Source organism: Athene noctua, chromosome 1, assembly GCF_965140245.1.
Source record: "Athene noctua chromosome 1, bAthNoc1.hap1.1, whole genome shotgun sequence".
NCBI lineage: Eukaryota > Metazoa > Chordata > Aves > Strigiformes > Strigidae > Athene > Athene noctua.
Window position 1 is genome coordinate 177,652,363 of NC_134037.1, and position 23,051 is coordinate 177,675,413.

General features: G+C 43.1%; 1 protein-coding gene across 1 annotated transcript in view; it reads right to left on the reverse strand.

Moving 5' to 3' along the window:
- The window catches only part of SMS (spermine synthase), a 56,931-nt gene extending 34,349 nt beyond the window's left edge, over positions 1 to 22,582 (reverse strand). Inside the window, exons 1-2 of the mRNA XM_074905950.1 lie at positions 22,402 to 22,582; positions 3,508 to 3,628 (exon numbers count right to left, since the gene is read on the reverse strand). Of these exons, the coding sequence (XP_074762051.1) occupies positions 3,508 to 3,628; positions 22,402 to 22,453 (173 nt within the window). The 5' untranslated portion in view covers positions 22,454 to 22,582. The remainder of the gene's footprint in view (positions 1 to 3,507; positions 3,629 to 22,401) is intronic.
- Between the last annotated feature and the right edge of the window lie 469 nt (positions 22,583 to 23,051).

Below are 23,051 nucleotides of genomic sequence, written 5' to 3' on the forward strand. Positions count from 1 at the left end.
AACACACAGGAGAACAAGGAAAGCAGGGTTATGGCACCTGCATGTTTACAAGGAAAAGGGGAGACTTATACACCTGACTGCTAAAAAAACACGTCAAATGGACAGTGACAGAGCAAGTCAATCTGCCTATGTAAATCAGAAAAGGCAAAAAAGGTGCTGCAGTAGAAGAAAGCACACCCATGTCTTAGTGTTCAGAGCATCCAAGTAAGACATCCAAGTCCACATTTTTTTCCTGAAACTCAGTATTCTCTATCATACTTCTCACAAGTTGAAAAGATAAACAAGTCTAGTTTAGGCATAGCATATGATGCTACAAAACAAATGAGAAATATTTCATTGAACTTACTGCATTCAGCCTGGATGGCTCAAGAATCTGAACATTCCCTGAGAACCAGCAGGCCACATCCACGCTTACACCACTTAGTCCCCACTCTCCCTGTGGTCCACACAGTATTCCTATGGCCCCAAGACAGTGATGTTTCTCCCTCAACCCACCAACTGCCATATCAAAGCCTCTGAAGTCATCCAAGGGCTCTGCTGCAGTCACCAGGGAAATATTTTACATCAAGCTGATCATATGCACTGCATGCCCTAAAGCATGGCAGAAGGGTTGTATGTTGAGAAAAGTAAGGCTACTTCATTACTTGGTACAACTGTGTGACAGCAGGAACAGTCCAGACTGTGCAGCCTCAGCAACACTGCCTTTTGGGAGAAGACTCTGGAGCAAACCAACCCAGGACCTCAACAGCTGAAAAACTGCTGGTGTAGCCCTAAAGAAGAAATCCAGCAATCAAGCTGACAGTCTAGAGCAGTACAGATGTCTGACTGATGGCCCCTGCTTCCCCCTGCAACATAGTGAAAAGCTAGATGATTCAGTGTCATGCTGCTGAAAAGCACAAGATCAACAACAGTAAAACACACTGGAAAGAACCCATCTAGAAACAGTATGAATGCTCAGCAATTGCTAAAGCTCATCTACTTCACATGACTTTCAGGAAGCAGCATCCTATTCTCCCCACTTCCCCTCCACCATACTATCTACTTGAGGACAGTTCTGAAAAGCCTCAAAAATTGACTGAAGGTAGATTTATAGTTCTCTAATACACTGAATTCCCAAGCCTATACTCAGAGCAACAAGGACATCCCCACATGGGCCCTGCTTTGCCATGTAAACTGGCAACTTGACCAACTTTCTTCTGTTACCCTGAGTGCACGGGTTTGTCCCTCCATTAATTCCTTCCCAGGTCTCCTACACAGATATGTCAACTTTTACATCCTCTCTTCCCCCTTCAAACATTCATTAGTATTATACTCTAGCACTTGAGGAAGACAGTGAAATTTGCAGCAATTACTATTTTCAGTTGACAGTGTAGTAAGAAATCAGGTCAGATATTTTAGAGTTTTATAAGGATCTTATACTCAGAGATGCTTCTACATGCCAGTTCAGTTACCGCCTGGAAAAGTTATACAACAGGAGACAGTTTTCCAGAAAGCTCCTGAAACATGCCAAAAGACAGGTATTTTAACTCTGGAAACCACTCCTTTAGAAGAGGCTGTCAAAAGCAAATGATCACGTAAGACTGCAAAGGGGAAAGACAGTTTGAGAACTGACATCTCACATTGCTTTCAGACTCAAGGAAATGCAGGAAAGCAAAATGAAGCCATGGAATCAAAGAAAGGCAACCTTTAAATCTTCTAAGTCCTTTCTACATTTAGACATTTACCTTCTAATTATTCAGAATTTGTGTATCCTTGAAACTATCTTTTTAGGGGAACAGAATACAAGCTTAACCCAATACAGAGGAACAGCAGCAGAGTAGTAAATTACCAATTTGGCTGGCTGAGATCACTGATCTCAGCACAACAGGTTATCTGGAACTGGAATCTTTATCAAATTGTTCAAGAATATAAAAGGACAAGTAGCTAAAACCAGAATAAGACAGACTGTACAAAACCAAGAGACAAGTAACAGCTTTTTCTAGACACATCAAGAATAACAAAGTAATTTTCATCAGAAAAAGCCAGTGTCACATTTGAAAAGCTGACTGAAATATATTAAGAACTTCACAGAGCATGACTGGGGAAGATAGAAACATAGGACTACTCATGCCAGCTTACTTGTTACCTTAAGTCAGGCCCCAAGTTTACCAGTGTAGTTGGTGTACACTACTTTTATATACAAAATATATAAATATAGAACTGTACAAATAGGTTCACACAGAATAAGCCTAAAGACACAAATTCCAGCAGGCAACACACCCACATAGGATCTGATTTTCCTCCTAAATGTGTCAGTTCTCTCTAGGAAAGAACACCAGTACAACTTAAAATTCTTAGACAATTCTCATGTTAGGAGTGTGGCCAACTGAGGTGCTTAGCAGAATCACAGGATCGTCTAGGTTGGAGAAGACCTTGAAGATCATCCAGTCCAACCATTAACCTCACACTGACAGTTCCCAACTACACCATATCCCTCAGTGCTATGTCAACTCTACTCTTAAACACCTCCAGGGAGGGGAACTCTACCACCTCCCTGGGCAGCCCATTCCAACATCTAACAACCCATTCTGTAAAGAAATGCTTCCTACTATCCAGTCTAAACCTTCCCTGATGCAATTTGAGGCCATTCCCTCTTGTCCTATTGATGATTACTTGGTTAAAGAGACTCATCCCCAGCTCTCTGCAACCTCCTTTCAGGTAGCTGTAGAGGGCAATGAGGTCTCCCCTCAGGAGGGGGACACCCAGGACAAGGCAGACAACAAATTAAAGCTTATATAGCTTAACTCCAACCCTGAATGACACAAAGAGTTCAAAAAGGACAAAGCAGCAACTGCCACAATGTATGTCAAGAACAACAATTAAATAACTGGAAACAAGTGAAGGCCATTCAATGAAGGAAATAAATAGGCCAGATAAATGTATGCAATAATTAACTAACCCTGACACTTTACAGCAACCTCAGAAAATGAAGTGAATGTGGTTTTGCTTACTAGTTTATCCCAGTAGATTCTGCTTTTGAGCGTCACTAAGGACACCGGCCACCTTTGTCAAGCTGTTACTTCAGTAGCTGCTTGAGAATTTGAAGCATATAATGAAGTGTTTAAAAGCACATACAATAAGACAGAAAATTTTCATCATTCATATGATAAAGGTTAGACTTGAACATATTTAGACATTCAATTGTCAGAAAAATTGCAAATACATTTATCTGACTTGAGTTGTCCTGCATCTAGAAAGACTGGCCCTAAGACCAAGACACCATATAATGTTACTGCATCAATACAGCCCAGACTTAACCAATTCAACTGTTCCAATATCCAAGCTGCAAGATGTTACAGACCTTAACAGTATTCTGCTTTATTTTAGTCACTTCATACACAAGGCTAGGCTAGTAAAAGAAGTTTGCCCTGCCTGCATCCCAGAAGGAGATCCAATAAATGGAGCAATAAGTATTTGTAAAGAAGTGGAGGAACAGAGTCTATAGGAAGGAAAAGAAAATCCACTCACCTGCCATTTTTTTTAATGTAGGTTGCTAAATAACCATGGTCTTCCCAGTTATGAACTGTTTCTGTCATTCCCTGCTCCTGAAAAATGGGCTGTAGAGCTTTAAGAACGGCATTGCAATCAGCTGTAAGATTAAGAAAAAAATAATCAGTAAGGATTTTCCACTCCAATCAGTTTTGCCTTTTTTTGCTTTAAAGGCTGAACAGTTTTTGCTGGCAGCCTGGAGTACTTTGAGTTCCATCTGAAAAACAGCTTTCATGTACCCTCTCCCCTCCATCCCAAGAGATATTCCTCAGCGCATGGGGATTCAAACAATTCTCTTTTAAAACGGTCTTTATACCTGAGCAAAAGTGTTTATCTACAATCGATATATTAAGAGTACCTGTATTATGGCTACTATTGGTCACCTACTGTATCACAATCCAGGCAAGTCCATTACTCATGTAATTCTTTTTATCACCTGAAACAATCCCAGAAAGAAACCACAGCACTGACAAGAAGCTTGGTAGTTTCCCTGTCTTACAGCTCAACTTTTTTTCCAAAGGCACTGAAAACTAGACAGGGCAAAATAGCCTATCCACACTGCCCTACAGAAACATCCTTTTTCTAACATCCAAGATGTAATTTCAGCTGAGGGCCTGCTCTATCTCCATTATGCTATGGAAAAGACTTCTGACTCGTAAGAACACACAAAAATTCACCTGGAAATAACGATATAAGTTACTCTGGCAATTATCTGCAAAAGCAAGCTGATGATCCATCCACAAAGGTACTTCAGTCAGAATGTGCTGATTTCAGAAGCTTCTACTGGTTTGCTGTACATATTAGTTTTGTGGGGTGTTTCTTTAAAAAGTAATCTTCCTTACAACAATATTAGATGATCCATTCAAACAAGTGTCCCAAAAACAAGCTGCAAGTTTTGTCAGTTGATTTTGGAATTGACAGGGCAAGTTAGTGAAAGATGCTGGTAAAGCTGCACCTACCAGAACAGGAAAAAAACTGGCAAGACTGTCATACCAGTAAGTGTGTCAGTGAGAGGTCTACATAATATTAATCTACGGGGTGTCCCAGTGAGGCAAATATCATTTTTTCTTCACAAACACAAACCTAAGTCACTAGTCATGTAATATGTCAATAATGTAACCAGGATTTAGACTTCTATCAGAGAAATCACCTGGCACAGTCACATTAGAGGCACAGTTTATAACCAGATGCTTCAGTACCAACACATTGTCCCTCCTTCCCTGAACTGTTAAAAGTTAGAGGTCATTATTTTGTTATACTCCCTGCCCCCAAATGCATACACCTTGGAAACCAGTAAGTATAGCCTGCAGACATCAGCAGCTATAGTTTCCAAGATGTTATCTATCTGTACAAGCTTCAAAACAAAAAAAATCAATACCAAGTAAATAAAGTTTGGCTCATCTATCATCTCTACACAACTCTGCAGTAGACTAAACTGAAAACCTGACTGCTTGAAACCTATGTTTGGCAATCTAAATCCTAGACTCTTATTATCCCTGTATGTTTTTAAGCAGACAGACCAAAACAACACATACAACATTTACTTTAATTTTCTTCTACACAAAGTCAAGAGCAAGCCAACTCCCCAATATCTTGCCAAGGATACTTATTAGAAGTGGAAAGGCTCCGCTTCTTACTCTTTATACTATCTAATCTTGAATGCATGTTCCAAGGTATTTATTTTTCACCTTCTACATCTCACTCTAACTCCTCATGTTGCAAATTATAGGGAAATAGAACCAACAGAAAAAATAAGTTGTAAATGTACAGTCACTGTTGTCAAACAACAGTTATCACCACTTCAGACATGTGGTTCCCTCTTGTTGTTTGGCATTTGCTTCCTTGCCCCACTCCTTTACCTTCTGCCTCAACTTTTGCAAAACCTAATCTCATTTCCTTCTCACCACCGCCACAACTTTAAACAAGAACTCGACTTAACACATGACACAGCCTTCCATGCCAGCAAATCAGCATGAAACCCAAACTGAACTAGTATGCAACTAACCCCTAGACCACTCCACTTCTGCAGCTACTGCAAGATACTGAAGTAGTAAGATGGAGAACAGGCTCTGGAAGAACCAAAGTACTCATACCACATTTAGCCTATCCACTTTCAGCAGCTTCAAGGAATCCTACTAGGTGCGTCTTGGCAGAGACTGCAAGACAAATCATCACAGATATTCCGCTCCGTGAACATACTAATCCCTCAGAAGTTGCCCATCATTCAGCAGCAGATTTCTTTGCTAAGCAGCCAGGCACAAGCTTGACTGAGTTCTTCCTATTAAGCGATTAACTTCAGGAAATTAAAACAACAGCATGCTCTTTCATCAGGTCTCCTTTTGGTTATACCACACAAAATTTGCCTTAGAGGGCTAATTAATTCTCTGAAGTTGGAGACTCCTCTTTAAAATGTTTTAGAGACATCAGTGGTTGCTTGAAGGCATCAGGAAGTTTCAGGAAACTCAGGATGTCTCACCCAAATCCACTTGCCATCACCTCACTCCAAGCTCAAATATGCTGTATAAAGCACTGATAAGCAAAAAGGACCATGGTGATTACAAGTCAGAACACCTTTGAATCTACATCAAAATGTTAAATTCAAGTAGTCTTTTCTTGCTATTCAGGACTAAAGCAGAAACACTGGTTACGAAGCATGAAATACTACTGTAACTATTTGATAATTATTTGCCAGAAGGAATGAAAAGGCCTGGTTTCAACTCCACAGAACAGAAACAAAAACACCATGTATTGGATTCAATAAATACATTTCTCAAGAGTTAATGCCCAGTTAAACCAAACAGTTTTGGAATCCAAGCACACTTGAGGAGATTTTGCAGCAGTTGCAGATGTTTCTCTGAAATTTTAGGAGCCAAGAAGTCATTATTTGACAGTGATCTGTGAACATGAGCACAGCTCAAAGTCCAGAGTTACTGTAAGCACTCAGTCTGGCCTCATGAATAACACTGGCTAGTTTCACCCAGATACTCCCAACACTGTGCTCAGTAATCTGCTATTGAGCCAGACTATCTCTAAAAATATTCCGGTTTAAGACCTTCTCATACCAGGGGATTGACAAGAATTTAGTAAACTATGGGAACAGAATAACTCTCATGTGAAAATATTCACCTCATTTATGACTTCAAATTTTTCTTACCCCAACTTTGAACTATTTCCTCTAGCAAGCAAGAATGCAACACAACCAAAACAACAGCACACAAAGGCACATATATATATGCTTCCAAATCTTGATGTATTTTTCTGTTGGTAGCTACACTTTCAATATAGAAAGGTGAAGGAAAAAGAAACAGCAACCTGAATGACTGGCATATTCAGTTCAGAGATGTGTCAATTAATCACTTCAATATATTAAGACATTGTGTTGTGCAAGACTGAAATTCTCACACATGGGCACTTTACCTGTCAACTCCAATGCCTCAAAAACCTTACAGGAAAAGGAAATGTGCAGAGACAAGGTGGGAGGGTGTCAGATACAATTGCTGAACACACCTGAGAAGAGATTCATTTCTAGCCAGGCAAGGTCCCAGGGGCAGTTCAAGAGGGCAGCAGGAAGCTGGGCCTTCAACCTGCTGCAGCAGCACACCTGACTGCTCTGGCATCAAGCCCAACAGAGTCAAGTCAGGCCACTCATGGTGCCTCCCTCCACCACCACTTACTAGTAATACAGTAACCAGGCTTATAGGGGTACACAGGTTCCTCTCATTAATAGACTAATCTGAGGCATTTTTCCAATGCCAATATTTTATCTTAATCTTAATTATGAAAAAACTCAGGAGTTAGGGGTATGCTACAGAAATGCTTAGTGAGCCAAGTGTTCATAAATTTTAAAATCCAGAGCTGAGAAGAAACTTCAGGCTCAAGTGCCTGTGTTTCACATGTCCTAGATTTCCTTTAGGCACTAACACAAATGAAGAAATAATTTTTAAAAAGGAGACAAAAAACCACTACAGTTTATGGAAAGCAAACAGCTTCATCCTACTAGCTCCTTCCAGTGAACACTATCTAAAGAAGCTTCCATAGAAATACCACAAGCTCAGAGTTCAGAATGACAACAGTTGCCTAAACAGGTTCTTTTCCTTCAGCAACTACAAAATAAACCTATGCCTCAAGAATCAAAGGACCCCCTCCCAGGACACCCCAAAGCCCACTTTCATTACTCCCCATGACAAAGAAGCTAGCTTTTGCCTGACATGTTAACAGATGCACATGAGAAACAACTGGCTTTAGCAACACACACCTCCTGGGTATTAAGTTTGAAAGTCTGTCAGAACCACACCACCACCACCTACAGAAGAATCCTTTGTTTTGTCCTTGACAGCTCTGTGAAAGCAGGAAAGAGCAGGAAGTAGAATTATATACCAAAATTGCTCCTTTCAATAAATTTGCATCTGGGAGAATCAACCTCCTGAAGTTGACTTATACACAGAGGTCAAAAAATCCTGCATGGCATGAGGCTTAAAAAGAGCAGCAAGTGAAAAGTCATCTACTATTTATCTGTCCATGAGAACAACGGATCAAGTTTCCCTGTGCACTTACTCCATTTTACTATTCTGGATTACAGAAAGTTAAGAGAAGCCTGCTTTTTTCTGAAGTTTCCACACATCTCCTACACTCCTACTCTGAGGACTTCCACCTACATAGTGAATACAGGCAAATCAAGCTGTAATACTGTGCCACAACAGCATGTGCATGAACTTACTAGGCACATGCATATAATCACCACAGTCAATGAGTCACACAGTGCATCCAAGTGTCATTTTGGAAATTATGGGTAAAACAATCATGAATCAGAATTAGCTCTCAGAGTATTAAAGATACCCAGCTACCAACAGAATTCAACCCTCATTCTTCCCCTCCACAACCATCACTTTTACAACAGTTCAGACTGCTAAGAGGAATATACACAAAACACACCCACATAACAAATCTCTCTGCCAGACACTAGGTCTTTAAAGTAGTATCTGTAGCAGTCCTGAGAGCACAGTACTTTTCCCTCTTATACCCAGATAAATACTGTATGTTCCTCTTGCAATGATCACCTCTCCTCTCCCAGTGTTCTGCACAAGTTAAACACAACCCACCTCTTCCCTCCCCACACATGTTCCACAGCTACCACCTTTTCCCCAAAGCATGTAGCTGACTTGGGATTGAATTTCTAATGTTTTTCATGTTAAATGATGACAAGCTAAAGCTGCACTGTCACCAAACAGAGCACTATCTTCTCTCCTGCCTCCTCCTTTATCATGCATCAGACTCAACTAGGGGGGATAGGGGGGTGGTGTGAGAAGCACCCAAAACTAGCTTGCAACATGTATTTTTAAGAGCTAGTACTCACATAAAAAAGGTGCAAAAGGGAAGGGTGAAAGACTGCTGATGCCAATGATGCAATCATACCCCCTGAGCAAGCCTGTAGTTCACCTGAGGTGTCATTTTTCTACATACAGTCAATCCTGTGTACATCCCCCCGGCACAGACAGGTCAGGTACCTACCAAGGAACAGCAGAGGTTGGAAGGGACCTCTGGAAGATTCTCATCTAACCCCTTGCTCAGAGCATGCTCAATGACAGCAGGTTCCTTAAGGCCACAAGCAGTCAGATTTCTGCTGTCTCCACTGATTGAGACTCCACTGCCTGTGGCTAAAACTTATTTCCATGTTCGACCACTCTCAAAGAGAAGTGCTTTCTTATGTTCAGATTGAGCTTCATGTGCTTCAATTTGTGCTCACTGCCTCTTATCCTGTCACACAGAGCACCACTGAGGAAAGTCCAGCTCTGCCTTCTCTGAAAAAACCTGATGGGAAGAGTAAATTTATATATAACTTTACTGACATGGCATTTAGGGACATGGTTTAGTGATGGACTTGGTAGTGGTAGATTAATGGCTGGACTCAAATCTTAAGGGTCTTTTCAAACTGAACGATTCTATATGGGTAAGATCCCCCTAAGCCTTCTCTACTCTAGGCTGAGGAGTCCCAGCTCTCCTCTTTGTATGACAGATGCTCCAGTCCTGTAAACATGCTCATGGCCCTACATTGGACTTACTCCAGTATGACCAACTCCCTCCTGTACTGGGGAGCCTAGCACTGGGCCCAGCACTCCAGATATGGCTCAGTAGGCCTGAGTTGAGGAGAAGGATAACTAAGCTGAAAACAATGCTGTTCCCAGCCTATACTTGGTATGGGGTCATTCCTACCAGGTGAAAGGCTTGGCACTCCCTTTGGTTGAACTTCACTGGGTTCCTGTAGGCCAGGAGTGCCTACAGTGCATCAAATCACTCCTCCCAGTTTTGTCTCACCTGCAAGCTTGTTGAAGATGCACTCTGTACCAATATCCAGGTCATTAATGAAGGTATTGAAGTGCATTGGCCCCACTATCAACACCTCCTTGAGTATACTACATCCGACTGGCCTCCAGGTGGACTTTGCTGCCAATAACAACCTTCTGGAGCAAGTAGTTGTTTTCCATCCACCTCACTGGATTTCTCTACACTGTATTCACACCGCTTTGTCCACGAAGAGGTCATCGAAAACAGTGTGGAAAGCCCAGCTAAGCTATAGAAAAACAGCAGTTGCTACTCTTCCCACCTCCAGCAAGCCAGTCTTTTGACCACAGAATGCCATCAGGTGGGTCAGGCATGATCTCCCCTTTGTAAACCTGTATCAACTGCAGCCAAACACTTTTTAGACCTCAATAGGTTTGGAAAGAGTTTCCAAGAGTATTTGCTCCATGACTTTCCCAGGTATCATGATAAAGTTGATTGGCCTGTAGTTTCCTGGAACTTCCTTCTTGCTCTTTTGAAAATAGGAGCAATAACGAATTTCTTTCAGTCCCAGATTCTTCTCTTAGATGCATCAAGACAATCATTGCACAGTAACATATCTACAAGGAACCTGGTCCTGGGTAAAGAGTACCACACACCTTCCACAACCTACACCTACCTTAATCCCTCATCTTCCCTACATGAAGGAATCTCCCAAAGTTGGCTTGTCTTCCCTTTGCCAAAATGAGGTGTGCAGAATCACAGCTTCAGACAAAGGAATGCAAGGTGAAAAAAATAAAAAGCTATTTCAACATTCCTAAGACCCCCTTTAAAAAGCTGACCTTTTTCATGTAGTTTCAAAAAACACTACTGTAACTTTAGTAATAATGGTAAGTGAAGTAACACAAAATATATACAGGCTTTCAGATGGCACTAGTTCAGAAATACTTTTTAAGGTAGCTCATGCAGTCACATATCACCTCAGTGGAATACCTTAAACCTTTGTCCAGGTCTCCAACATTAATGTAACGAGACCAGAGCTACACAGCCACTTTGCCCTAGTCCTTCCTACACAATAAAAATTCAAGTTCAGGATACACACCAGCAAGTCATTACTTAAAAAATACTAAGCAAGAATTGAGCCAAAAGTGACTGTATGGACAGTGAACAGGAATAGCTGTGCTTCCATTTCTGCAAGCAGTGCAAATTGTTTATGTTTTTACATACACATGCATAATTCCCACAGATGCAGTCTCACTAGCATAAAACCATGTTTTCCCCACTCCCTTTGAGGTCTGATATAGAGATTTTTTTTTCAGTTCTTTCACAAAAGCAGGGTAAAATTCTGTAATCACCTTTAAGGGAAAACCCTACATAAAACCTGAAATTTTCAGCAATGATAGGTCTATCAGCTCCACCCACTTCCATAACAGAAAATACATTAAAGTTACTCTTTTAGCCTTCCTCTACTCAATTGGGACAACCAAAAACTTAATTTACACATAAAACCAGAAGTCACCTTGTGTATTGAATACCCCATGTTGTTTTGTGAACCTTAAGTTCCTGAAGTCTTCTGTAACCTCAGACTCAATAAAAATACATTCCAACATCAGTGAGGTTTAATTAAGCCTTACTGTTTGTGCTTCAAAGAGACATTTCCAGTTACCAGATTACAGTATTAAAACCATCTATTATCAGACTGCAGAATAATGGCACTGTCACATCTCAAAGTACCACCAGTAAAAACACATACAGAGTGAGACTAATCTGAAACAGTTACACACAACAGCCATGATCTTAACTATAAGGTCACTTTTGTAAGGTATCTTATTCAGAATTCAACACATGCAAACAGCGGGTTTGGCTCCACATTCAAGTAGAAGTGATGTGTCAGAACACTTTCACTGGCAGCATTTAAAAGGCAATATTCCATTTCCCTCTAGTCTTTAAGACAAAAAACTTATTTTTGAAAAGGTTAAATAGGGAGCTTCTGCTACAAGGACAGATAATGCAGTTAACAAGAATTGATTATTTCAGTACATTCAATCACAAAACACCACAACACAGAGTTTAATTAAATCAGTGAGAGCAAAACATAAGGTTTACTAGACTATATCACAGCATTCCCACTCTATCTCAGTCTCCCATGAATTTTCAAACACATCATTTAAATGAGGAAGTAAAGAATGCTAATAAGGTTGGGCAGTTTTATTCCTCATCATGTAAGATTTCTGGTACAAAAGTTTTTAGAGACAAGGATCCTTGTATCAAGGAGCTTTTCTCTATCTAATGTGACCTCTGCTACACATCAAACCTGCAGCAGAAGCTGATCACCATTACTGTAAAAGGGATTCAAGTATACTTTTGTCATTTTTTCTCTAAATTAATGCCACATTCCTGGCAGCATTGGTCATTCTACATCTGTTTTATGGTTTGGTGTTAATAAGCATGCTGCTCAGCACTTCTGGAATATACAGCAGAGGCATGCAACGTAGGTAGAGGGTACAGCAGAGAGCAGAGCAGATCAGAGTAAAGGGGCAGGATGAACACCACAGATTGTACCAGTTGCACAACACACTTTTCTGTTTTACCCTCCTCCCTTTGCCAAGATAGCAACCCTTCACACGAGCCAAAACGCAAAGCAAAGCATCAAAATAAAACTATGTTCTCATGCTTTAATGTAAAGTTAGTCACTAAGCCAATATAAGTGTCACCTAAACAAATCATTTTCTTGCTTGAATAAAGCAAGCGCTTCACGCATATGAAATTAGCTAAACTAGAAAGTCTTTTCAAGCACAAATGAAGACTTATCACTGCAACATACATATTGAAAGAACCAGAAGAAAGCATTTGCTACCAATTTAGAGGTCATTCACACTTGACTAACAAGGTTAGTTGTGAACATGAGAGTGGTTATTAATAAATTTTATAACCAGGGGCCACTTTTTTCCTGTCAGCCCACAGACTGACTTCCCAGTTACTATATTCTTGACTTGAGAGCAGATCAGAGCCTTACTGAAGGTATGTATTGGGTCTGGCTGAACTGGAATCGGTTTTCCCCTACAGCAGCCCTCACGGTGCTGTGGTTTATGCTGGGAGCTGCAGGGTGTTGATAGCACCCTGGTGTTGTGGCTGCTGCTGAGCAGTGCTTACACAGCACCAAGGCTCTTTCTGATATTTTCCCCAGTGGGACGGGGTGGGCAAGATCTTGGGAGGGGACACAGCCAGGACAGCTGACCCAAACCGACCAAAGGGATATTCCATACCATATGACGTCTGCTCAGTATAAAGCTGGGAGAAAGGAGGAAGGGGGGGGGTCACCCTTGGTCCTCCGAGGCAACTACTACGCGTATTGGAGCCCTGCTTCCTGAGAAGGCCCGACATCGCCTCTTCATGGGAAGTAGAGAATAAATCTGTTTGCTTTTGCTTCCGCACGCGGACTTTTGCTTTGCTTATATTAAAACTGCTTTTGTTTCACCCACAAGGGTTAGTTTATCTTCTTTCCCCTCTTTACCCTGTTGAGAAAACAAAGGGAAGGGGGGGGGGGGGAAGTGATAGAGCGACTTGGTGGATACCTGGCATTTAGCCAGAGTCAAACCATCACAAGGTATTTCACATTTTATGAGCACTCAGGAAGGATAATACTACTGACCAGTTGAGGACATGTCTAACTGCAGGACTGTTACACATAGAGCCACACACTTGTGTACAGCTTACTTTATTAACTCACGGAGACCGACTCAAAGAAGGCTTAAAACATCATTTAAATGAAGCAGCTCAGCTTTGTTCTTAAACTTATTACATGTAGCATTAAATGCATTCACTAGTCTCCAAAATTCTGCCATCCAGAATCTGTACCCACTCATTAGACAAGGAATACCAGTCAAGAGTTCAGGAAGACAGCAGGTATATGTTGCCTCTGCATTATACCATGGTCCTGCAGAGATATCTGTAGGAGCCAGGATGCATCACCCACAGAAGTCTCTCTGAAAACCTGTACCAGTGCAAAGAGATAAGCAATCACAGACACTGGCCTACAGGACAGCTCAATTATAAGCATCATTAATAAAATACCCAGAGATAGGAAAATAAACCCTTCACTGGAACAGTGGCTGACTACAGCAGAGCCAGCAAAGTCAAGGTTAATACACTTGCAGCATGTCTGAGTCTGAAGCTCCTTTAAATGAAAGAGTGAATACAAAGGATTGCCCTCCAGACTTTAGCTTGATTTAATTTGCATAATTATTTGATTATCATCTAACATGTGATGAGTTACTTGGGAAATTGAGAACTGCAAGCACACTTTTCCTGGCTTGTTCACTGCACAAGTACAGGGTTCCCACTTACAGACTCATCAATATCAGAAGGCTCACTCCTGAAGACTTCTGCATCATGATGCACTAGCAAAATTTAAAAATAACCCACCACAGGGACCTATTCAGGGGTTTTTCCTTGTTCACTTTTGGTAAAATTTCAAGCCCCTCATGGCTGCTGAAAGCACTTGAGGGACCATTTTTAGCTGACTATTAGAGGAATGCTTTTCATTTAGGTAGGGCAACTCCTACAAGAATATTCAAGACAAAAAAATAAGTTTAAGACACCAAGCATGCCAGATTCTGACAGTGAGGACAACTCTGAAGAAGCTATTTAAGTACTGCCTCTTCAAAAACAAAGTCAGAAAGAGGATAAAAGCAGCAAAGAACTGCCAGATTACCATACCTGTCACAGTACTCACATGCAGAGTTAAATAACGTTTAACACATCTCTCCCATTCATTGTGACATTTACAAAATATTTCTTTCTGTATTTTTGATAAAATATATGCTTTAAAAGTAGTTTTCCTATACCTAGCATCTAACTGCAGATAGTTATGATGTCACATCCTATTATGGGTAACAACTTTTTAAATGCAGATCTTCTGGAATGGTGAACAGCTCACCTGAAGTCCTGTCACTCTCTGGTAACTCTGGAAGAAAACACATTTATAAGTCTCCACAAGTAACAGTGGCTGGCATTCTGTAAGTCACATTGCTATTTAATAATCTCACTAAAGTTTAGTTACGAAAAACACACTTTTAACTTTTTTCCTTTCTCTAATTGCTACTTTACCGTGCAAGATTCACAGGTTTTTACACTTCATACAATTTCAGTTCTTAAATACAGAAGCAACACTTGCTTATCTAGAGACAGACATGAAAAATTTGTCACACTGTTCTGGACAACCCACAAACAATATCCTGTCTCACAACAGACTCTTCCAGACTCGATGCTTGGTCAAGTTTAATTTTGCCATGGAAAGTCAGCATTTCATTAAACTTCTTCCAACACTTCAGCCAAACAGATCAGAGCTGAGCAGTAGGCAAAGAGGTAATCCAAAGGCATCTGCAAACCAATGTCCTCATACATGAGTTTGGCATACCACCTTGACACAGAGTACTTATGCACTCAGAAAACTTCTTTCATATGATGTGTAGCTTGAGTCTTAACATCAGCAAATCTTGTTGCAATGTCTCAGCTCCAAACTTAATTTGTCTCCCAGTAATTCATAAACTGAAGTCCATCAACTGGCATGGAAAGACTGTTCACATTTTAAACGTTATCACCTGTTGAAGTATCTGTAGTCCTTCCATTCAAAAAGGCAGTAAGAGAAAAAATGTACTTGGTAACACACTTTCAGCATGCCCAAATAATACCAGCTCTCCTGTTCACTCACATCTCTCAAGCCACTTCCATCACCTGGAACCTGACCATCTTCTAGCAATGTATTAAGCAAAGTGATTAGTAGTTGTTTCATGTACTTTCCTCTCCTTGCAAGGATTTTGCTATTAACAAGGCATGGGCAGAGAAGTGTACCTGAAATGGGAAATACTGATGTTTCTAAAGCAGTCTTTATTTCCTGCAGGAATTTGTTCCACAGCCTCAAGCCAGACCCTCATGGAAAACATCTCCCATGCTGTTAACCTCCACCTTTGCAGGCAACAGTTCCTTCATGCCTGAGCAAGCAGCCATTGAGTACCTGACATGATGTTGGGGAATCAGATAATTTTATTTTCAGAGTTCCATTCATAAAGCATTTTAATCTTCAAAACTGGAAACTGACAAAAGGATGGAATGAGTTCACAGCAGTCCTTATTGCTAAAAATGGAAAGCTATTAATTCCTGTATTAACACCTCCTGACAAGCCCCATTTGTGCTCTGACACACAGCAGGCCAGTTCCTGGTCCAGACCTGTCATAACTAGACTGTGGAGACCTGCAGGGCTCAGCTCAAAACAGCCCAGCCAAGAGCACAGGCTGAGCCCACATCACTCACAGAGGCTGCTAAGGGAGCACAGCTAAAATATACCCATTCCTGAGCTGCAGCTACAAGCTAGCTGCAAACACACCTTTAGCCAGGGTTAATAAGAGTTGCAAGCTCTAGAGGCATTTACTTGAGTCTTGTTTAATCTTTATTTACATTGTCTTCACATAGAATCATAGTTAAGGACTCAGCAAATTTTGATAACATACCATAAATCAATAGGGCAGAGAGATAAGCATATCATCTGCATGTTATCACTGTAATCAGATGTTTCAGCACTTCAGACAACCCAGTACTTGACAGAACCAGTCAAACTGAGCTACAAGGCTCAGAGATACCATTTCCCCCACAGTATGTTCAAATATACTTAATTTGTTTTTACTGCTAACTGCAGCCGGCTCCAGCCATAGAACCAGAATTTGCCTCCTAAGAAAAACAAACCCCTAGCATCTCTACTATGTTAGGCAACAGAAACATTACGGAGAATATTAATTTAAAAATAACTATATATAGCCAAGCACTCAAAAGTTCTATTGACAAGTTTTAAATTTATATTCTTAGAAATCACTAAGTATTTAGTATTAATTTAAGCCTTCCTCCTCCATTCCTTCATACACAAGACTGACTTATGCATGGAAGAATGCTGCAAGAGAGGGCAAGTTTCAAATGCCAGTCACCTCCTCCTGCTTTCTCTGTTACTTTTACACTCAGTGTGGGACAAACCATGAATCAACAGCTAGAACTGCTGATTATCTGCTTAAACCAAACCAGCACCAATTCCAAACTGTCTTTAGTACAGCAGGATACAGCTCACACAGAAGCAGCTGAGCTCATGTAGAGTTTCCACAGGTAGAGGTTTCAGAGATGGTAGAGCCAATACAGAACCCCTCATCATCATTTAGTTCTCTTTGACACTCCCATTACTGGGAGACTGTCCCCTCAGACATTTTAGTCCTTGAAGTAAGGAAACTCAACTACAGCACTCTAAAGGGATGCAGAACTGAAAGCTTTGTCAACTCTTGCCCCCCCTCCAAAAGTTTAGATCAGCACAGCCAAGAATAAGCACATAGAGCAGAACCACAGTTTTAAGAAGAACATTAAAACTTCCAATCAAAACAAAGAATGAAAATATTAGCTTTAACTGCATGCAGTTCAGATAGTTAACTATTTGATAGCTTAAGTAAAAACTTCATTACTGAAAGAACATTTAGTAACTTAGAACACCTTATAATCAAGATTCTTTCAGGACACATGTACAACCAGTTAGTTATTAGACTTAAGGATGTCAAACACTGAAGCATATCATGGAGTATTATTAAATACTGTAAACAAAAAAATCCACCAAGGATGTAAGGGTTATTTAATTCTTTACACCTCTGACTGCATACTAAAGCTTCACCTGACAGCACTCCTGTCTGCTTAAGAATAGGCCAAAAGTCTAAGATACTGAATTGCCAGTAGAGTTAGTGGCACTTTCTTACCTTGTAATGGATGCTTCAGCTGAGACATTTTATGTAATTTTAATTAATTTATAAAGCAATAAGTGTCTCCCTTTGAAAAAAACTCCAGAAGTTTTGCAAATCAATTTTGTCTCCAATAAGTGCAGTTATGCAGCAGCAAAACACTAACCAAACTATTAAAGTTTTAAATAGTTTTTGCAAGTCAAATCCAACATACATGATTGCAGTTAGATTTTTCTTTCACACATTAGTAAAGACTATCTATTATGTTGTCTACATCCAAAAACATTTAGACATAAGTACTGCAGTCATTAGCCACTTTTTATTTACATGTATTCCTACTGATGACAGGCTTGATTTTCTCACCAAGTTTTTCCCCACATGCAGTATCAGAATTGAGCAGTGGATCCTGAAGACAGGAACAAAGCCACTGACAGAGGGCCTAAACAGTAGGCTCATCCCACAAAAGGTCATTCCTTCTTCTATCTCCATGAAAATACTAATTTGAGGAAAGAAACCATGTGCACACACATATCCACTTATCCTTCTTAAAAACCCAAACATTGCCTCACCTGCCCTGACATTTCCATTGTGTGCTAATTCACACAAGAGTTGCATAATAATTTATTTCAGTAACTGCATCAGTTCAGGTAATCACTGCTCTCCATCAGCCCACTCGTCTGTGCCCTGGTCCTGAATGTTGTTGGCACAACTGTATGTGCAGTTCATGTACTATGAACTGTATAATCCATCCAGCAATAATCCCAAACAGTAAACCGAGTTAAAACTGGTTTTCCAACAGGTTCTTACCCTTTCAAAGAAACTTCCCGAAGTAAATAAAAAACATCTCAAGAGAGTCTCCATATTATCCTTCCCTCATTAAAGAAACCTGAATATTAATCATTTCAATACTCAAGAACCAAGAAAGCTAAGCTTATAAGGTACCTTCATGCATGGACAGAAACACTCCCATCTATGAGCAGATTTACAACACACAGTAATCTAAAAATCAATTCTGTAAAGATATAAGGCATCATGCATCTACATACTTTATCATAAAGTCCTTTAAGTAACTTGGAGTTTCAAATTCCTCATTTACAATTGACAAATAAAAATGTCATTAGCCCAGAAGTGAAATGCATGACTAAAGCCTTCTATGCCCAAATTAAGGCAGGCAAGCAATCTGCATCCATTTTCATAAGTGTTAAAGCACCCTTCTTGCATTTTAGGATAGGGAAACACACTATGCTGCTTGCCTGCTGAAGTTGTCTGCTTATCTCAGGGGCCACAGATAAGCAAGATACTTCTGCTTAAAGAATTGAGCTCTACAGTTACTACTTTAACCAGCTTTTGCTGAGACCATCACAGAAAGTCAGGTTGTGTTACCCAGCTATCAAATATTCAGCTCTGCTTATATTCAACTGCCTGTTACTATTTTTAAAAACTGATGGGATGCATAATTAGGGAAGGTATGGTTCTGATGACAAAAGGACCTTTTTTCTTTTGACCAACTTGTAGGTTTTTGTAGCACATTAAAAAAATTTATTGAAGGGTTTGAAGAAAACTGACAGCTTTGAGTAGAGAGGTACATGGCTTCATTAATCTCATGTAGCCCTGCTCCCAAGACAGTGCTGTGTCCTCCCCCATCTCAAACCAACCCAAGAGGACTAGTAGTCTTTAACTCCCTACACCCATGTTTTCATTGCCATTGCTGGCATCTCTCAATACATCGAGCCACCATCAACTTTACAGAAGTGATGGCAAACACTAAGAAATTCCTACTATTCCAGTTATCATTCTCAAGATCTTGCTGAATACATATTCCAGTCCTGAAGAATGTATGTGACATGCACCACAGTCCAATATCCCAGAAGAATGGTACTGCCTGAAGAAACAGGGCTGCTGTTGAAAGATTTTGGCACATCCCAAGTCAGTCAGCAAGTGGGACTGACCCACCAGTACCTAGACCATTCTGTAGCACAAGCAGCTGCTAGCTAATAGCTGCACAAGTATGAACACGTAACAAAATCCCATCTTCCTAATGCAGAGCTATGTCCTCCAGATCTTTTCACTGACATACAAAGGCAGCCTCCCTCCTTTACTCCCCAAGAGCCTTGAAAGAGTGAGGATGAAGACAAGCCACACAGAGCACAAAGAAACAAACAACTCCCAGAAAAATGGTAACATCTCAGAAACACCACCCTTTACAGTCATGTTCAATCTTGATGCTGGACAACACCAGTGAAGCCTTTCTTCCCCTCAGGATTAGAACACTGGATAGCTACTGTGCTAACACCTAGAACCATATTCAACTTATATCAACCATATGTAACAACTCTCATATAAGTAGATTCTTAAAGAAATAGACACCATAACCACATACAGTTATTGCAAGATGCATTGCAACAAAACACAAACTACTGAGCAAATCTGCTTTCATAAACTAAAGTCTTGCCTTCGTACAAGCTATATAATTTCACAGCTATACTAATACCTACCAAAAATACCTATTTGTCAAAAACTGAGGGCACAGTTAATGTTTTAAGGAATAAGAAGTGTGCATTTACCAAAAACTTAACAGATTCTGCATTGTCCAGAACAAAGATGCAGCAGCTTCAGCTGAGATGCAGAGGCAACATGTCATCCTCACAAGATCAGAAGGGCCAAAACCACACATTTCATTTTACTAAATGCCATTTTATGTCATTCCAGACCATTCAGAAGTTTCATTATCCATGGAACTAACAAGTAAAAATCTCAACTAATTGATGACCCATGATTCAGCACTGAACTCCTTTAACTCAAACTACAAAGACACATTCACCAATTTTCCCTCTACAGACAACTATGTTCTGGGCCATAAGCACTAAACAAGAGGAAAAACTCCACATGAAAAGTCCAAGCCAACTTCAGAGCTGTCATGGGTGGAAGAAAGTTCTTCACATCTCACTGAAAATGTCTACTATGCTGAAACAAACATATGAAAGGAAAAAGGTTTCTTCCCTCTTTTGATCTACACATCAATAAAAAAGATTCTTGAACAGTTGGTCTGTACCCCCATCCCATTTAGGCACATCAATCTTGACCAGAGAAAGATCTAAACACCGTCTTCAAAAGAAAAGGGAGATGGTATAGAAAACCAACCTGAAATCAAGACAGCACTAAAGACAGTTATCACACTTATTACTTTTTTTAATCATAGAACAGCTAATGTAAGTGCAACTTATTTTTAATACACCTAGTCCTACTCTTTTCCCTGGTAATTCTGACTCTTCTGCAGAAGCCAGTTACTGATATAACCCTTGAACCCATGATAGTTCAGGGAACTAAACAGGCAAAGAGGTCGTTGCAGGGGCTGTATGGTATCCACGAAAATTGCTTTTAGACTTGTTTAGCTTCCCAATTCTGTTCAGGCTAGATCAGTAAAACACAAGGTGCAAGGAAAATGTCAGAACTATCTCTTCACCATTAGAGTGACTGAACTGCACTATAAAAAAAAAAATCTCACCGTAAAATGGAAAATGGAAGACTTTCACCTTGAAACACAGCAGAATATCGTAAAGGACACTGTTTGGGAACAACTCCATGATTACCTTCCCCCCTCTGCTCGTGGCTCTGAAGCGCAAACGCAGCAACGCCAGGAAGGGCGCAGCACGCAGCAAAACCCCTGGGGTCAGGAACCTCTCTCAAATCAAGCTATGGATAGATTTTATCTGTAGATGCGGGGAACTGCCTTCACACCTCTCCGCCTCCTTCAAAAACGGGAAATAAGAAGAGAGGGGGAGGACCCGAAAGGCCAGCAGGCCCCGGAGGCTCACTGGGCCCGGGCAGGAGCCGTTCCCGGGGAGGGCGCAGCGCGGAGGGGAGGGCAGACCAGGGCAGCCCGGGCTGGCGGCCCTGCGCAGTGCTCACCGGCCTCGCCGCCCAAGGCAGCTCCCCCCCCCGATTAAACCTTTTCGCCCATATTGGCCGTTGAAAAACGTGGTTTCCCCGGTTTCTGGCTCGAACGTGCCCCCTACAGCTAACTGCTGAGTAAAGCGCTGAAACGGCCCGGGGCTCACCCGAAGCCGAGTTTCATCGCTAATCACTTCCTTCGCGCTTTTGCGACGGCGTTAGGAGAAATACCGAAGTGTCAAGACACTCACCCGTTGTACCCGCACCCCACTCCGCGGGAGCTGTGAGCCCCTTTCATCGCCCCCGCCTGCAGCGCGGTGCGAGGGCTGCACTAAGCGGGGCGCCGGGCCGAGGCGGGCTTCGCGGGGAGCCCCGGCGCGGCCGCTCGGAAACGGCCAGGCCCACTCGCCCTCCCCCCAGGCCCGCGGCGCCGCACCTCCCGCCCGCCCGCTTCCCCCTGCCGCCCGCGGGGAAAGCCCGCCCTGCTGCCGCACGGAACCCGCCGCCGTGACAGCCCGGGGCGGGGGCACCTGCACACCCCCCCCCCATACACACACACAGACACTCCCGGTTCCCGCACCGCCGCTTCGCCCCGAGCTGGCCCCGCGGCACAGCGGGCTCAAGGCGGGAGGCCGCAGCGGGCCCCCGCCCGGCCGGGCTGTGGCGGGGGCCCCGGGGAGCGCGGGGGCACCTGCCCGCCGGCGGGGGCGGGTACCGGGGACACGCGGCCGGGCAAGGGGCTCAGGAGGGAGGCCCGGGTGAGGGGGCGCCCGCGCGGGGCCTGGCGGGCGGGCGGGCGCGCCGCTTCCTCGGCGGCGGCAGAGGGGCGAGGGGAGGCGGGGCGCGACACACCGCCGGGCAGGGGGAGAGGGGGGACGCCGAGGGGGGACGCCGAGGGGGGACGCGGCCCCCCCCCCACTCCCTCTCCCGCCGCGGCGGTTACCTGTGGCGCCGAGCAGGAAGTCCAGGGTGCTGTGCCGCGCTGGTGCTGCCATAGTGAGGTAGAGCCCTGTGCCATGCCTGGAGGAGGCGGCGGCGGCAGCGGCGCGGGGAGTGCGGCGGAGGAGCCTATATGGGCGCGGGGGCTGCAGCGGCGCCGCGGGGGTGGGCGCGCGCCGGCCGGGGCGGGGCCCGGCCGGCGGGGCGGGGCAATGGCGGCGGGGCGGGAGGGCAGCGGCCGTTGGCGGCCGGCGGGTGGGAATGGCGGCGGCGGCGGCGGGCCGTTTGCGGCGGGAGGAGCGGGCGCCAAGCGATGTCGGTGTGTGGCAGCGGCGGTTGCTGCTGGCCTGGCTCGGCGGGGCCCCGCGCTGCGGGGCGGGGATCGCGGCCACTGCGGCGCGGCCGCCCCTCCACGATGGCTGCGGCTCCTTAGCGCGGCGGCGGGTGCCTGTGCCCGCGCCTGTCCGGCCGCCGCCTCTCGCCTCAACCCCCCGCGCTGGGGCCCGAGTGCGAGTCCGAGAAGTACCCTGCGGAGCCCAGATGTTCTCGGGGATTCGATTCACTGCCCCACGCCCCCGGTGAAGTCCCTCCAGGGTGTCCCGGCGCTGAGGCCCCCCCGGGTCAACTCCCAGCAGCAATGGTGGCCTCAGCGCC